The sequence below is a fragment of the Dermacentor andersoni genome, chromosome 9 (assembly GCF_023375885.2).
Source record: "Dermacentor andersoni chromosome 9, qqDerAnde1_hic_scaffold, whole genome shotgun sequence".
Classification (NCBI taxonomy): domain Eukaryota; kingdom Metazoa; phylum Arthropoda; class Arachnida; order Ixodida; family Ixodidae; genus Dermacentor; species Dermacentor andersoni.
In genome coordinates, this window is record NC_092822.1 from 133,401,988 (window position 1) to 133,420,576 (window position 18,589).

At 47.0% G+C, this 18,589-nt stretch overlaps 1 protein-coding gene across 2 annotated transcripts in view; it reads right to left on the reverse strand.

Annotated features, from left to right (window-relative positions):
- The window catches only part of LOC126529753 (agrin-like), a 481,149-nt gene that overhangs the window by 86,254 nt on the left and 376,306 nt on the right, over positions 1-18,589 (reverse strand). For both annotated transcript variants that reach the window (XM_055069999.1, XM_055069998.1), the window contains exons 12-13: positions 8,989-9,345; positions 4,989-5,234 (exon numbers count right to left, since the gene is read on the reverse strand). In XM_055069999.1, the coding sequence (XP_054925974.1) occupies positions 4,989-5,234; positions 8,989-9,345 (603 nt within the window). The remainder of the gene's footprint in view (positions 1-4,988; positions 5,235-8,988; positions 9,346-18,589) is intronic.

Below are 18,589 nucleotides of genomic sequence, written 5' to 3' on the forward strand. Positions count from 1 at the left end.
CACCAATTTTATTCCCCGAGCTGGCACAAATGGAAGGACGAAGGGAAGACAAACCGAAGGGCACGAGGTCGTCGACGACAGAACCTGCCGAAAGCACTAATGCTTCCACAGGCTCCCAAAATAGACAGCGACGACCAGATCATGTTGATCAAACCGCTCGAGACTCGGTTGAGAGGCAATGAAGTTAATACAATCTTTTCTACTTTTTTTCATCATCACGATGCCCGGCTTCGTCGACATTTTTCTGATTCTTGCGGTGAACACCCACCTCACCCAATCGCGACCGTATCAATACAGATAACATGCCAAACAATACACCAATATGTCTCCTTATGTCACGAAATTTTATTGCACAGACAGTGCATCCACACATGGTATTCGTGGTACCACACTGGCCTTCGTTAGATCTCAATCGTAGGAGCGATTAGGACGCGTTCATTTAGATAGTTACACGTCATCCTTTTTACCTGTCTTAAGTGGCGCCCCAAAAGGGAGCATATTAGACCGTCATTTCTTAAGGTGTAATATTACAACATTCTTAACATTGATAATACCATCAAAGTTGTAATATACGCGGACGGCACCAGTATGCTTCTATCAAGCCCAGACCCAGACGAATTAATTACTACGTGCAATACAATAATGCAACACTAGGTGCGCTGCAACAATTACTTCTTTGGTCCAGTTAAAATTTAATAACGATTAACACAACGCAATCAAAAGCTATAATTTTTCATGCCATAAACAAAAAATCCTTGTAGCACAGCAACTTGTGTATGCCGATAAGGAAATCGATACTGTCAGTGAACACAAAATTCCTGGTGTCACCGTTTCTTCTCACCCGAGTTGAGATCCGCATGTTACCAATATGTGTAAAAGAGGTGCTTCAATAGTTGGCCTACTTTCTCGCTGACGACGTCTTCTCCTGACGCAGGGGGCGTGATACAGGTGTACACGTCATTTTCGCGCCGAACCAACATTAGTGCAATCTACGGCACTATAACGTAAACCTATTTTAATCTTTGTATTCCAATTCTATAATCGGTCCTCCGCGATTGGTCAAGAGAGAGAGAGGAAACTATTTGGTCCATTAAGGGTTTAGCGTTCGGTCTTCGTCTTCATCGCTGCAGACGCTTGATCTTCTTAGCAGGGTTGGGCCCCTAGTCCAGGGCTCCGCTGAGCCGCGCTGCTTCGCTTGCGTGCTGCACCATTGCCCTTTGGGCGGCGAGCTCGCAGCTGGTGAGCCGGCTCTCCCACTGCTCCGCACTCGGGGTTTTGTGTTGGTGGAATGTGTAGTTACGTTTACACTCCTAGGTTATATGGTAAAGCGTGGGGGTTGCCCCGCACCACGGGCAAGTGTTCCTAAATTGTGTAGGATACATGTTGCTTAGTATATGTAAGTTAGAGAAGGTTCCCGTTTGCAGCCTCCGCCAACTAGCTGCTTCTTGCTGTTTTAAGGCTTTGTGTGGCGGGGTGTATATAATTCTATTGCCTGTGTGGTAGTTCAGGAACTCTGAATAGCCGATCTCCACGGTGAAGTGCTGTCCCAGGGCGTGTGGCCGCTCGACTCGGTACGTGATCTCGCGAGCCAAGCTGTCTGCCCTTTCATTTCCTTCTATCCCCGTGTGTGCCGGAATCCAGATTAGTTTGTGGGTTGCGGTGTGTCTGAGGTGTTCTGCCTTGCGGAGGATAGCTAAGGCAGCCCTGCAGATTCTACCCTTTTTTCAACCACCACCACTTCACCTGTCTGCCAAGCGACGCCACGAACACCACGATAGCTCCTTCTGATATGACGTGCACACACTGATTATGCATGATTTGAACGAGAAAAGATCAATAGTTATTTCTGTTTCGACGCCTTTTCGCTGTTTACCCCCGGCTATCGGTCAGTTTTCGGGCTGCACCCTCTTCACCTGCCTGTCACGCGACGTCACAAAACCGCAAGAATTCCCAACATCAAAGTGACGTGTACGCATTAATCATGGGTTAATATGCCGAATAAAACTGAATTTTCTTCGGAATATCCGCAGGCTGCCCCGTTGCGAAAGGAATAAAAGATGGCTGCCGTCGATCGCTCAGGCGCTGGGTACTCGCATCTTCCGGAGAGCATGGGTTTATTTGCGTGTAAAAAAACCTTTTGAGTGGCCGCGTAACGTTTTCGAGCCCTTTCGGCACGCTTAGGAGCTCGTTCTACCAACTCTTCTTTGCTGAGGATCCGTTTCAGCTTCATCCTTAAGTATTGCGTTGCATGCCACCGCGATTTTCAACAAGCCACCTTCAAGCTAAGTAAGGGAAAGCGGACCGATCGCAGACGTTGAGACCACCCTCTTCTTCCAGTTATCGACTTTTACTGCACTGGGTCGGCCCCATTGAAGCCCTCTCCACTTGATCGTGCTCCTCGCCTCTTGTCAACGAATTAGATAAAACAAGCCGCTCAGTGTAGGCAATGATATTCGTTTTTCAAGCAAACAAAATATACCTCCTATGAACGAGGAGAGGGCTTGATCAGTCTGTTCAGACAACCCTGCGGGTGACCGCCCGGTGCTTACGTCGGTGGTTACGCAACTTTGACGTTAGGTCATTGGAATAAAAACATATTGGAATAGTTTTACGTTATATGGCCCCTTGTGGACTGTCCGCTTTCGATTTTTATTCACGCTGTAGTTCTCACGCTGTATTTTTCAAGGCGAGCAGTTTCAACTTTTAATATAACAGTGAACGCGTGCGGCTAAAAGCTTGCTTGGTCGCAGAAGCGATGCATGATGCAATGATGGTGCAGATTTAGCTCATCGCTGGCGTCAAGGCAATGCGCTGCCGCCGAGAGAAGGAAGATAACAAAAGTGAACAGCTCGGTAACTGCTCACAAAGAGGTGCCGATGGTGACGGTACCATAGTGACGATATCTGGGACGGTGATATTGACGTCTCAGGGGCATTTTATTATGTTGATCTCGATTTCAGAAAGAGATAATGTTATAAATGCAGTGTCATTCTTTCTTGTCTCATAGGTTTAAATATAGGCTTAAATAGGCTCTATATCCCATTCTTCCGCGAGGGAAGGTGTAAGCGGGGAAATACGTGTTCGCTCTTTCTCTGTTTCTGTCACATACACACACACATAGAGAGAAAGAGATATGACACATGTTCGACACAACTAACATGTAAGGGTTTCCAGGCCTTATCAAGGTGCTGATAGCACCTTCTAGCCGGCAAACCTCTCCAGAAAGCTTTTTTTGTTCTTTCTCCTCACTTCCATGCAAATAATACAAATTGAATCAAAGCACAATGCCACCCCTAACTGTGGTCACCTATACCAATATAGCAGTGCCCATACCGCACCGGTCACCCGCTTCGATCCGAATTCGCGCTTATTGTTGCCCTGTCAGCAAGAAACAAGTGTCGAAATCCGTCATCACTCGTCTGAAGCTGAGGTCAGAGCATTAGGTATGATTTATCGTAATTAACTCTATACCCTTCAAAGTGTAGTGCGTTTCCGGCACATGACGATCTGTTTGGAGTGATATTCCACTTCTACGTGCCCACTTGAATGAAGTGAGAGTACGTCTGCAGAAATACATTTACATTTGAAAAAATAGGCTCCAGCATGCTCTTTGCCTCTCGTACACCTCACTGAGCCGCCATTTGCAAATGAGTAAAAGATCATGAAGCACCGGAAAACATTCTTTCCTCGCGTCCTCCAAGCCGCGACAACAGTACCAGAGGTCCCGAAAGCCTGCCCGATGCACGAGTAGCATTGAAGCCTTCAAATAGCATCGGTTGCGAGCGCCGCGGCACGGTGGAGGAGTCGGCTACGCACACCTCTGAAATTACAGTCTCTCGGTGCGGCTGGGAGGGCCGGAGGAAAGCCAGCCTGCGCGTGCAAATCTCGGAGGCCACGGGCTGGGCGCAATGTGCGCGTAATGTCACGGCGGCAGCCATGTTTCGCCCATTTAGACCAGAGGGCGTCGCATTCCGCCAATGTTTGCCGTCGGGTGTACACCGTCGACGCCGAGTAGCGTTCTGCTTGGTGACAAGCGCAGCACTCCAGCTGCTGACAGCGTTTGTGGCGCTGTGTCAGAAATGCTTTCGTTCGTCTATTTAGAGACGTAATGTGTCGGGCATGGTGCAGCTCAGAAATAATCGCTTGAGGATAATTCACCTGAACGCAACATGGGTGTTCGTGCGCCATCGTGGGTTACAGAACTTACAGTAATTTAGAGAAAATGTTTGGCAAGCAGATCTTTCCAGGGTGTGTGGCCGTGCTCGCGAAATGTAGCCTGTACTGCTTCGTAAAGTGCAGTTTACATGTTTTGTGCTAGTGGGCTGGTTCGCGTCGAATTTACTAGCTGCGGTGCGGTGAACGATTGTACCATAAAAGCTGGGAAAGCAAAGATGTGTCCTGCGTTCAACTGCGCAGCGTTGTTTACTGCGCAGCCATCGTTTGTCTTGGAGCACACAGAATGCGTCTGCATTCTTTGCAAACTCAAATCACATGCACCACGATAAACCACGCTGGAAGACACACCCATAGGCTTTCAGATGTTAAGCGAGCGACGTGCCAGGACGCCTAAGCGCAACTGAGAGAATCGCGTATGGTACTAGCGCTTTCGCCATATCCACATCACTACCACTCACCGCCAGGCGCAAGCGTCGGCTGCCTATAGGCACCATGCAAACGCTCCTATTAAGAATGTTAGACAGTTATTAGCCTTGCGGCTTTGCCAAGATTACATTGATAACGTACGCTATGCATTTCTTGCTAATACAGCCGGAGTGAAATTTCGTTGCAGTTGGCCTCTGAAGTCCGATGCCGAGCAGCCCTGAGCCCTCAGGTTGTCTTAACGAATGCTGCAATTAATCGGCCTACGGACCCATCGAGTGCTGTGCAAATGGAAGGGCGATGCGTGTCCAGGCTCTATCGCTGATTTCTCTCAGTGCAGTTCACCGAACGGAAGAGGCAAATGTGGCCGTGGAGGGATGCCGGTGTACCTGTGGAGCCCTGGTGAGGAACCACAGCTCGAGGGAGAATGCCTGTCCCACGTTGTGCAGGCGCGGCAGCTCCAGGTATCCGTCGCCCGCGAAATCTGGCACCGCCGCTCGGCCCTCGCACAGGCGGCCGCTGCGGCCCGCGGGGCAACGGCACGAGAAGGCGCTGCCCCGCGCAAGACACGAGGCTCCCACGCCGCACGGGTCCGGCTCGCACGCACGACGGCGGGGACGCTCACACTGGGCGCCCTGCGATGCAGAAGCACGCACTGAGACCGCCGCGGTGCTGCGGCAGCAGAGTCACGCTACGTCTCTTGCTGAAATTGGTCTGAAAAAAGACCAGTGCGGGAAGAATAGAAGGGACAGATGCCGCCACTCTTTGAAAAATCAACCCAGGGAAAACATCACCATCCCGACTGCTCTCTCGCCGCTATGTTTGTGTCGGAGGCATACAAAAACACAACGCTTTTCACGGGCATAAATAAAACCCGATGTATCAGCCAAATTACAGGAAGTACGTAAAGGAAACCATTGTCCTAATTAAAACAATGTCTCTGTCTGTTAACGAATTGCTAAAGCACCATTTAAAAATCGAAAGAAAACAGAACTGGATAGGAAGGTGGAGGTTCGAATTTATTTCAATTGTGGGGCTTAACCTTCCATAAACTGCACTGTGAGTTATTAGGGACGCCCTAGGTGGAAGGCTGCGGTATGGTTTTGACAATGTCGAGTTCTTTATTGCGCACACAAAGCGCTGGACACGGGCGTTCTCGCATTTATCCCCCATCGGAATGCGGCGGGAATCGCAGGCTGGCACTCGGCAGGGTGGTGTGGTCCGAAGAGGGCGCCAACTTTTCCACTTTTTCTCGAAAGAGTGGCTCCAGTGACGTGCCCTTGTTCCACCACTGCCAAAAGCTGCAACCATTACTTCGATTTTATTGCTTGTAAAAAAAAATCTTTCAAGGACATCCCTGAAACGCTCATAGTCTTGACACCGGGACACGAATCCTTGGAGAGAAGCCAAGCGGCTCCCGCCGCCGCCCGAGAACATGTACGCCGGGCAAGCCCGACATCGTCTACTGCCAGGCGAAATGGTACTACACTATTTTAGAATAATTACAAGGAGAACAGGAGGGAATATCCGCCACCACCCACATAACAAGCTTAACAGAGAAGAAGCCGTCACACTACGCGTACTTCAGATGCGCGATTACCTCCACGACACTCCACTACACGCAATGTACCCCTCAACATTTACATGAGACGGCCAATTCTGCAATACGCCAAAAACCCTTCACCATGTTGTCTGGGATTGCAAAAAGAACCTGCGGACAACGTCTGTCTAAGCACCAACAGAAGACCAGTGGGAGGCACTGCTGACAAGCCCAACACATGAGGACAAACACAAGGTGAACCGGCGACAGCACAGTGCCACGGCTAGCTGCAGTAGTCTGGCCGTCCACCTTCGGGCATCAGCAGCTTCGTCTCTGAAATACAGCTTGTTCACTTACTCACAGCGCCACCACCTTAGGGGCATCGAGAGGACACCAGCTAAGTTTCCTGTATGAAATCATAGTTTATGCTTTGATTGTATGCGTTGGCTCTGATTTTGTCACTACATCATTATCTCATTTCATCGAATACGTTCTAAAGGCTACATTAGCCGGGCCATAGAGAGTTCTAACAAATCGCAAATATTTGTCGTAATTCTCGAATTGGTACGGTTTTCAGAATGCTAATGTGCCGTTAGAGGCCTAGTCAGGTTACATCGTCACGTTACAGTCATATCAACTAACATTCAGTCTTCCACGCGTGTTCTTGCTGAAGTCTGCGGAATATATAAAGAAATAGGAAACCAGAACGACACTTTAACCCTGCAATCAGACTTAATGACTCTTCCAGAATGGTGCAGCAAATGGCAGATCAAAATTAACATTGAGAAAACTAAGCACGGTAAATTTGGTCCCAGTCTCAACTTCCTGCCTAACGAGTACCTGGTTAACAATTCTGCAGTTGAAACAGTTTCGTCGAATAAATACTAAGGAGTTCTGCTCATTTGCAATCTAAAATGAAATGTTTATATAGAACTAATCACTAGCAAAGCTTTTAGAAAGCTTGGCGTTCTAAAACGCTGTTTACGCATTGCTAATTCCGACACCAAACTTCAGGCATTTAATTCGTTAATTAGACCATCGTTAAAGGACGCCTCTAACATATGGCATCCACATGAAGCTTACCTTACTGACATGCTGGAATCAATTCAATGTAAAGCCGCTAGATTCATCTCGTCGTCATATTCTCGTTATCGCAGTGTGTCATCTATAGGTCTATTCGATTCAGCCAAGTTTCTCTGCACCTTCTGAACCTATTCACGGTGCACTGCACCTAGACCCTCGATTCCCCAAGGTGCAGCAGTGCACCCGGCACCCCCGTGCTCGATTGAACGGGGTACAATGCGAGGTGCCGCCGCGGTGCACTGCACCCTTGAACCTTGCTGCGGGTGGGTGCAGCCCGGCACCCCCTGCACTTTTTCGTTTGAGGTGCCGTGCACCTTTTTCTGAATCGAACAAACCTTATAAAAAGAACCCTTTGCATTTTGCCTCTCGTAATACGCAGAAAATATTTACGATTATCCTTTTTTCACAGTGTTTATTACAGTAACAGCGCCTTTTCATGCAAATTCATTCATCCAGCAGCACACATCTCCGCCCGCATTGACCACGAACTCAAGGTATACCCACCCTTCGCGTGGACTAAAAAAATATTTACACTCACATTTAGTCTTGTCAACGAATGAGTGCAACGCCCTTCCGCCATTCATTGACAACATTAGGGAATTACCTTATTTCCAATCGGCTAGTAAACTACCTTAATGGACAAGCCTGCCATCCGAGCTGATCTTTTGTAAACTACCATGTTATCCTGCTTGAGCGCACTACTACCTTTGATCACTGTCATGTATTTGTTGCGTTATTCTAAATAGTGCTGTAGTTCGATGTTCTGTTATTGCATTATATAATCATTACGCCATGCTACTACTAGATTCACTCTAGCTTGTTAAAGCTGAAAACAGTTATGTTCTTTATTTTGTATTTTGATCTTCATGCTTACAACCCCCGTTTTGAAATTTCTTGTTGTTTTCATCCCCCCCCCTATGTAATGCCCTATTCTGTGCCCCTGGGGTAAATTAAACGAAATGAAATGAAATCAAATGAGATGAAAATATAACGTCACCTTTTGTCCCAAGCATCACGACAATAACGTATCGTTACGCAAAAAAAGTTAATCAATAACTAGATGAGTGAATAAGTAAAGAAATCAATCATTGTGCGAGCGCGATCGTATTTTGCGAGCCTCCGAGCCTTCCAAGTCTCTGCCTTTCTTATCGCCTACTAGACCGTATCGCTTTTAATCAATTCAAACATTTTTCAAAATATACTCCTCAGTGATTATTTTGATCACTTTGATTCTTAATACACGTTACATATTTACTCGAGCTTTTTACATGTGCTTTGTGCTGGAGGTCGCATCACTGTCTCTGATTACGGGTCTTGTGGAAGGAAGCATTCGCGCATGTTTTGAGGGGTGCATTCCTTTCGTGTAACGGAACAAGAGAAGGTGCGCCCGATGTTTGTGCAATGACAGCAACCACACGCACAGGAGACTTGGATTGCGCTAGAAAATGTTATTCTTGAACCTTGCCACCCACCTGCTTAGTCCTGTTATATCTCCTTGAATTTCCTGTTGCTCATTGCAGCGCAATAGTTCCCATTTTCATGTTTTGTTTCTTTGCCTAAAAATTGGAGATTTCATTTCTTGACGTTGGCCAATCGTCACCATAATTGTGTCGGCCACAGCCATTACAATCTGCGCATCACTAAGGGATTCTTTTTTCGTGGCAGAACATCGTCGTGTTGTAACTCCTCGAGCTTTTAGAGGGGAAGCTCTTGGTTCGGCTCGAACAAGCACTGTGGCACCAGCGACCAGAGTGCGCGCTGCCCACCTGGAATCCCAGCGCGCACAGGCAGCTGTAGTTGCCCGGCGCGTGGTCGAGGCAGGTGGCGCCGTTCAGGCACGGTCCGCACGGCGGGCCGCACTCCCGGAGGCGCACGGCGCGCAGCACGTCGCGCGACGCGCCCGACAGGCGGACGTCGCGCTTGCCCAGCCGCAGCCGGCGCAGGCAGCCCCGGAAGCCTCGCTCCACGCCGCCCACGTTGTCCAGGACGCCCGCGGGGGGCCCCAGGCCGCGAGGACCCGGCAGCCAGCCGACGAACAAGTTCTCGGCGAGGTCCAGAGACTGCAGCAGGCCGCCCGATCGACCGCGAATGTCTGCCTCGCCGTCCAGCGTGAGGAAGCCGTCCTGCGCGCGACAAACGCACAAAATGCATCGCCAGTTTCGAAACATACACTCTTCTATCTCTGCGCTCAATTAGTGCGACAGCGCTGAATCTCCCATCAGCTTCTTGCTCTCCGTGGCCCGTAGAGCGATTCTCGAAGAATTCAGTGGCTAGGAAATAAACACTCATATGCGTCGTAATAACAATATCCGACTTGCCACAGGAAGCTCAAAAGTTTAGGTTGCGGGAAAGCATATAAATAAACAACACAGAACAAAGGGAACCAGAAGAAAGTATGTGGAATATACTGAGCCAATTCAGACATTTTTTGTGCTCTGCAAGCCAACCGTTCTGCGAGATGGGCTATAAATAAATATAGGAAAGGCTGCAAAACACTGCAACCAGCATTGGTAAAGTTCGTTTATTGCGATAACAATTATATGGACACCCGGAACGGATATTTGTTGTCGTCGTCGCTGTCGCTGTGAGGTCATTTATTTCTTTAGGTATACGTTTCCTATATGCCACAATCTGCTACGTGACATGCAGCGTACGCGCGTTATATTGCCCCCACCATTTTATCACTAAAGTTCTCCATACTAGGGTCGCTATAAGATAAAACTATTCTGAACTTTTTTTATTCCCATTCTGCCATCAGGCCTCCTTGATAGGTCAAAAAGTTTTTTTGGCCACCCCCACTTCAAGTGTATGTCATGACGCGACGTCACGACAACCGCGATAGCTCCTCATCTGATATGAAGTGTACACACCAATTATGTATGATTTCACGCAACAAAAGCAAAATAGTTATTTCTGATTCGACGCCTTTTCGCCATTAGCTCTCTGCTATTGGTCAAAAGATTTTGGGCTGCCCCACTCCACCTGCCTGTCACGCGACCTCACGAAACCGCAAAAACATCCCGTGAAAGTGAGGCGCCTTGTCCTGTCGTCTTTCTTGTCTCTGTCGTTTTGCGCTAAACAAATTATTCATGGATTCGCACCAACTAGCCCGCCAACGCATTGTGAGGCGTACGCGTTAAAGATGCCTTAATATGCCGAACAAAACTGAATTTTTTTCTGAATAACCACAGGCTGCCCCGTTCTGAAAGGAATAAAAGATGGCTGCCGCCGATCCCTCAGGCACTGGCTTGTAGCACCTGCCGGAGAGCATAGGTTTACTTGCGTATAATAAAGCTTTTTGCGCGGCCATGTAACGCTTTCGAGCACATTCGGTACGTTTAGGACCTCGCCCTGCAAACTCTTCTTTGCTTCGGATCCGTTTTAGCATTATTCTAAAGCTTCCGTTGCATACCGCCGCGATTTTCGACCCGCTACCGCCAGCTAAGTAAGGAAAAGTGGACCAATCGCAGACGCCGGCACCACCCTGGTCATCCGGTTATCGATTTTCAGTGGAGTGATTCGGCCCCATCGAGTCCCTCTCCACTTGAGCGCGCTCCTCGCCTCTCGTCAGCCATTTAGATAAGACAAGCCGCTCAGTTTAGGCAACGTTATTCGTTTTTCAAGCAAACAAAAGTGACCTCGTATGAACAAGGAGAGCATTTGGTTGGTCTGCTCAGACAACCCTGCGGGTCAACGCCCGATGCTTGCGTCGGCGGTTAGCAAATTTTACGTCAGGAAATTGGAATAAAACTATACTGGAATAGTTTTAAGTTATACGGCCCTACGTCTTACATTTTTCACAATATATTCTTCAAAATCTTGAGAATGCAGCTCACGAACAAATGCAATAAAACAAAACACCGACAACGCAAGCCTTTTATCTTAAATCTTCTAAAAAAATTTAAATGTGAAAGAACAGAGCTCTAACTATAAAATGATGCATTTTATTGGCGCGGCTACGCACTAACTGCAGGATCGGCCCAGAAAAGAGGTTTGTAACACAGCCGATATGAAAAAGTGGTAGTAAAGTCGCTAAAAAGACGTTGACAATCAATAATAAATATATATGAAATAGTGCGATGGCCGAATTCAAACAGAAGACCCCTTGCACAAACAGCTCGTTTTTACTTAGTCAGCTTAGGTTACTTAAATTCATACTGCCGCGACAGATACGAGTCTCATACTTCGTGTAATGTTCTCACATGATGCTATTGCGTTCATTACTGCACCCTTATGCAGAAACTGCGATATGTTTTTTCTTAAATCAGATAGGTCGACAAGAGAATTACAAAAAATTTATACTTGTAGTTTAGCGACAGAATGAGGATCATCATGTGAGAAGCATCATTTGTAGCATCATTTTTAATGATGGTGCTTCACGCAAACTTTCAGTTTCGCAAGAATTCCCGTCGCGCTCACAATTTGTACTCCAACAGGCTTCATCGAAAATTTCAGCTATGCAATGGAAGTTCTAATGCGCCGTTTAGAATACGTTTATTCACAATCATTCTTCAGAATGGTTTAAAGGTTTAAGGAATAGGAGGAACTGAATATTCGATTCGCGGTGCTTCCAGGGGGTCGCACTTCACCGCCAAAGCGTGGGCGCTCTCTCCCTTTGCCTCGACTAGCAGTGTGCGAGCGACGTCCTTGACGTCTAGCCTTCTTTCATGTAGCACAGCCGAGGAACCGCGTCACGTATCCAGAGTCCCGCGTCCATTTTAAACGAAGCTTTTTTTCTTGCCTCTTCCTTCGACTTTCTCGCTGCTGCTGCTGTCGAATAGCTAAAAAAACACAAGTAAGCGCTACTGTCTTTACTACCAGTACAAGTGTGCTGGTTCGTCTTCGCCATTGCTTCCGTGTAGTTTTGTCGCCAATATGACATCCTCGCACAGTAGTCATGCTGCACTGTTGTCGTCGTACCCATCCAAGTGGTGTCGCCATTCCGTTGTTTTCGTCGTGATGCCATCGTGATCGTTCCGTCACTGTTTATTCATTTATTTACTCTTTAAGACATGCTAATTGTTTTTAAGCGGTCGTTGTGCGAGAAGGAGTGGCATAAAGACAACTAAATGCCTCACAATGTACCTAAACCCGCCTCAACTTGCACAACACTCCGTAGTCGTTGTCACTCCGTAATCGTCAATCCGGCTTAACCATCTCAATGTCGTTACGCCGTACACTCACGGTACTGCTGTTGCGGTTGTTTTATCTCCGCATTTCTGTTATGCCAGTGGCATCATGCGCGAGATCCGCATGTTCGAGCGCCGCAATATACGTTGACCGTGGTGTTTCACGGCAGCAAAAGGTGTCCAATTCGGTCATGCGCTTACATCTGGTGGCTTAGCAAGGACAGCGTTCTTCGCAATCACCGATTAATCTTCGATAAAACTGATTTCGAGAGCGCGTCGCATCCTTCTTTTTTTTTTTCGCTCGCGTTCTTTACTTCCATTTTGTTTTTCGCCCTGCGCACTATGCTCCTCATGGCGGTTTTTCGCGCCCTGCACTGTATGATGTAGCTATATCACACGGCCTAATCGACGACGTTGCACACGGTGCATCTTACGCAGACGTGCATGCGCGTGTGACCTTGGTTCTTTGCCAGGAAGCAGTGCCTTCCACAGAGGCGAGAGCTCCGCTTATAGGCGTATGTCTATTGCCTAGCACACGTTGATCATCATTTCGCATTCGTGCTTTGTTGGCTGCTTTTAAAGCGGCTACATTCACGGCGATTACGCGATTCTTGCCTAGACTTAAAAGCGAACTGTTGCTCTGAATCAACTCAGTTCAACTTTGCTCCAGTCATATTCTTAATTTCTTGCGTTTCTTCCCTCTGCCATTTATGTTCAGAATAATGGTAAAAGCAGGGTGCAGAAGCATTTGCCTGGTGTCCTGTGCTTTAATACTTTGCAGCAATCATCTCCAGCGTGTGATCTACATACCGCACTTACGAGTTTGTATTGTTCAAATACGGGAGGGGCTGTATAAGAGAGCACCAAACGACAATGAAAAATAACCGCTATTCGTTAATTACGCTTCAGCAGTAGCAATGCCTTGCTGCGAGAACAGGCTCGGTGCATGAGGTTGAAACGATGCTGAGCAAAGTTATACGGGTGGCGACCCCGCTTTCAATTTCCCTCAATGTCTTATCGTGATGTAATAGATATTGCGATGTGGTAGTGACGGCGAAGAATGACAGAGTGTCAAAATGGTGAATTACAAATTTAACTCGTAAATGGGCCAACTTCTGGACAGCGAAACAAGTGACACTCAAGTACCACCATAGCGGAGACCAGGGTCGGCAATCGTCGAAATTCCCGTCTGCGAGTCAAGCGTGTCGGCTTTTATGCACGAGTGGTCGAAGGTTCCAGCGTAATCGATGGTGCCCGCGTGTCTTCAAGAAAGTACTACAAAATTCGCGTCGCGCATGCAGTCAGATTACACAAGCTTTGGTGGCAATAGACAACGGATAGGACCATCGATAACGTTCGAGAAACTTCCTGAACATGCAGGCGCGTACTGCGCTGAGCGACAACGTTTGAGACTGTTAGCCGGTGAAAAGCGGTCACCCGAGAAATATAAACAATTAAACGTGTCCATAACGCATCGTGGTTCCAGTTAACCGTTCACCGTTAAATGATTATGATGCGCTCGAAAAGAACCAAAGACTAGATTCTACCGAGTTTAGAATGGCTTTATTCTGCCAATGCGATCACAATTAGAAACACAATTAGAAAGAAATGGCAAATTCATGGCATATCATTTGCATGCTTCCATCTCGGCGATAAACTAAATAAAGCCAGGTAGGCATTGGTTTTCTTCAGCATACAGCAAACATTTTCCCGGGGAATATGTTTAAACAGTAGTTTGAGAGATTAAGAATGTAATGTGGTATCCAGAGGGAAGCAGAACGAAGCGTACTTGTCGCTACTCCTCGTCCTCCGAAGGCGGCCAGGCGATTGATCAAGCTTTCACTATGGCGAACCTGCGACGTGAGATGCACCTCGTAGAAACTGCGCTCTCCTAAAAAACCTCACCCGCCGTGGTTGCTTGGTCGCACTGGTGTTGGGCTGCTGTGCACGAGGTCACGGGATCGAATCCTGGCGACGGCAGTCGCATTTCGATGGGGGCTAAATGTGAAAGCGTACTTAGATTTAGGCGAATTTTTCAAGACCCTCAAATGGTCCAAATTTCTGGAGTTCCCCACTACGGCGTGCCACATAATCAGATCGTGGTTTTGGTACGTAAAACCCCATAATTTACCTTTTTGTAAGAAACATTGAATTCACTAAGCTACGCCGTTCTTACGCAATTTCTTAGCCCAAAAGTTCCTACGTTAAGACAAGGGTGCAGCCGAATTCGCAGCGCATTTAGCATACTTCGTTGTATGAGAGCGGGGAGGAAGCAAAGCTCGGTTTATACAAGGAGTGAAAGAAGCGCGTTCAACTGATAGCTTGATAGCACAACATGCACCTGTAGTGGAGGTTATATTCTTACGGCAAATCCCAGTGCATCCCTCTTAGACAGCATTCTTTTCAGGGCGTCTGCTACAGCGCCGACAAGCTCAAACGCGCTTGTTCGTTCAGCGTACCACCATCAAATTAATTGCTTTGTGAACTCTCACGGCTTTCTTCACAGATTTCTGTGAGAGGCAGGACTGGTGGATACATAGCGACATAACTGGTGCAGAAACAGAGGAGGAGGGATTGCCGGCCAGGCTAACTGAGCCTGCAGCAGCGTCACCAGCACCAGCACAATATTACAACGTGACTAGATATATTTGTTTTTAAACTAATTAGGAAAATGAAAAGAAAGCTGCCGAATAAATCGTTCATATGGCCTCAAGACAAGGCCCCTAGCACCCGCACGTTCACCTGTATGGTTTGTGATCGCCTTGCACGTGGTTGCAGCTGCCGTTATAGCCTCAATACCAGCTATTTCCGCAGACAGTGCCGCCCATAAGGCCTACAATGTCGTTGAGCCCACGACGAAACGCGCGATCCCTTCGCATAGGATCCCTGTCGAAGGCAACGAGAGCTACGAAAGCAGCCCTGAATCAGAAATGCAGAAACAAAATGTCGTAGCTTCGTCTAATAAAAGATGAAATTTGGGCGAGTTTGTGAGACTGCACATTTGACTTGAAGTGCAAGAAATACGAGGGCAGAGAAAAGGAACACCCGGCAGGACGAGCGCTAAGTTCCAACTAAAGTTTATTCTCAGAAAACCACGGGTTCTCATCCTTCGACACTGATCAGATGCCTAACACATCATTGCGAAAGCGCGCTCCAATTCCCCAAAATGTTTAATATAGTTGTACAAGTCAATCGCTACTATGCGAATAAAAACACACAAAAACACCAAAAGCTCCGAGATCGTGAGACATAGAAGCAAGCTCTGAATCAGGCCCTTGTCAGGTGTGCACTGATAGCGTTGTGTTACCAGCGAAAAATTCTTTGTAGAGATATGTTGTTTCACTTGTGTGAATGTTAATCGTGGGCTAGCTGACACACGTGGAACCGCTTTTGTGAATGTGGAAAGCCCCTACAACCTCCCTAGTAGTCCTGTCTCGGTGCCGAAAGAGGACAATTGTGTCGCGTAGAACGGGTTGCGAATATGGTGACCATTTTAGGGAGCTGTCGCAATCAATGAATCTAATGTTTAGGCAGAGGCTTGTCTGTCCGATCTATTTATGTCAACATAAAAAAAAGGACAAGGTACACAACATTACATGGACATGCAACGAAGTTTCTGTTGAGTCTCGTGATGCACTCAGCTTGTTCGGTTTTTCTTTCCTGCGCATGTGCTTTTAAAGAGCTGGACGAATAGCGCCTAGCTTGTTCTCAGGAGTGAAAACATCAACATTACATCGGGATGCCACTTTTTTAGCGATGCGAAAGCACATGAGTATAGGCTTTTACCGCATACTTGTTTCTGTTCTCAACGCTTTCCTTTGGTGCGCACTCCGCTCCTACATTCTTGGCCTTGAGGCTCTTAACCTAGCTGTGGTAATAACAGCCTCACGCTAAACGCTTCACGAAGGTTTTTTTACCTGACCTTCCACGCTTTGTTTTTCTAGATGATGACAAGACCTATTCACCGCCAACAGACGCAGCAAAAATCGATGCCATACTTGACAAATTTCTAATAGCACGAACGAAAGCTTAGGAGGGCTTTTACAGAACGGGACATCTCTTTCCAGCATACGTTTCATCCACAAAGCGGAAGTTGCAGGTCTAGGAACCGCATCTTTTGATTTTTTGGGGCCTCAAACAATAAGTTTAAAGCTAGCCGCTGCTCTTTGAACATACTAAACACTTGTGCGACCTTTTGGCTGAAGCTGATCCTATTGCCAAACTAGGCAGTCATCCACGTATATCACGACGTTGAGAGCCAAACCACCCAGATTCCTCGCTATGGCTGGGGCCACCTTAGTGAAAAAAATGTGACTCAGGAAAGGCTCTACTCGTGACACTATACGTACACCGGAACGTTGACGATAGAGATTAGCTTCCCAGGAAGTGAGCGCAGAGCGGAGATAAACGGACAACTCTAAAGAATCTTTCATCGAAACAGGAAAACGGGAAGTGAAAGCCGCCTCATCCTTGTGTTCGCGATGCACACTTTCACGCTGTTCATCAAGGCGTCGTGTGGCATAGAATATAGTCTCTCGGCCTCAATGGTAAAGGCTCTGTAATTTACACGGTTTCGCTGATACAGAAAATCTACAACAGAAGTAGAGCAAGGAACTGAGAAAGGGTCCTCAACACGTAAAGATTCCAAATGATTCTGAAGGAACCCTGACACCGGGAACAGGCATATGTTCCTCTCCGATACTATTGCTCTAAACGGAAGATCAGATTTATGTGTTTTTGCGGAGAACACTTCCCTCAACAGTCCCTTCCTTTACCTCACTTCACTCACTAATTTCTCTAGCAAAAGATTCCTGAGAAGGTCTACAGCTCGGTATCTCACCTTCGTTTCCTTTTCACACACCAACCTTGACCCCTTGACCCTCTCGTGGATTAAACCCTACTCATCTGATCATTCATAGTTCAGAGTTATCGGTGGTCATCACTTCGCCATGATTTCTGTAAATTCTAGGGTCCCTCAGGGATCAGTTCTTGGCCCTCAACTCGTTTTAATTGATGTAAATGACTTGCTATGGGGAATTTTATCATCGATTCGACTATTCGCTAACGACTGTGTCCTGTAACGCCGCATAACCACCACTAAATGTCACGAACTACTGCAAAAGTATCTCTACATGATAGAAAACTGGTGCTCGCAATCGACGATGCAGCCTAATGCTCTAAATGTAAAGTTATGCGAGTATCTCGCAAACAGTCTAACTGGGAATACAACTACTCAATAAGTTCCACGAGCCTAATACATGTAGACAGGTACAAGCACCTTGGCATCTTAATCTGTAGCAACTTAACGTTGGCCAAACACATTAGTCAACCTGTGACCAATGCATAAAAGAAACTTGGTTATATTAGAAGAACATTGTTTCTGTGTCCATCCTCATGCCACCAATTAGCATACGTAACCTTCGTTCGCACTACACTTGAATACGCGTCATCAATTTGGCGCCCTCATCAAAGCTACCTAATTAGGCTACTAGAAACAGCGCAACAATTGTGCTGCTGGCTTCATAACGTGTAACCACAACTGCCACTCGAGCATCAATGGTATGAGGAAGTCACTCGAACTGCAATCTCTAGACGTGAGACGTCAGGTATCTTGAGTCTGCTTATTTCATAAATTGTACTACTACTTTCCTAACTTGCATGGCTCCTTACTACTACCTCCCGCCCTCTATTCACACCACCTACTAAACTTTACGAGCATCCAGCTACTTATTGATAGAACCACCACGCTTAACAAATAATTTCTTCCTATAGCCTTTGAGGAATGGAAAAACTTACCCGTATCGATCGTTACAGAGCGTGACCCGCGAAAAATCAAACAAATAGGAAACCTGTTTTGCTCAGAACCACGTTAATACTCCGCTCACGCACCTTACGTTTCTATACATTTATATGCGATATTTCTGTATGTTTATAACTATTGTTACTTGTTAAGCGTCTAGGTAGTATGTATGTTACTTTTCAGGGACTCTGTGCACATGCATTTTCTGCGACATTATTTCTACGCAAATTGTCATTTTTCTTCACCCTGATCTTTCTTTCTGCTGTTTTGACTGATGCTGCCCCCCCCCCCCCCCGCCCTTATGTAATGCCCCTCTGTGCCTTTTTCGATATAATGAATGATGACGATGACCTTTCGGAAGTTCTTGTTCACTGCTGCCGACCCTTCCTCGTAAAAGATATCTTCCTTCACGACGACTAAAAACCCCTTGCGTACGAC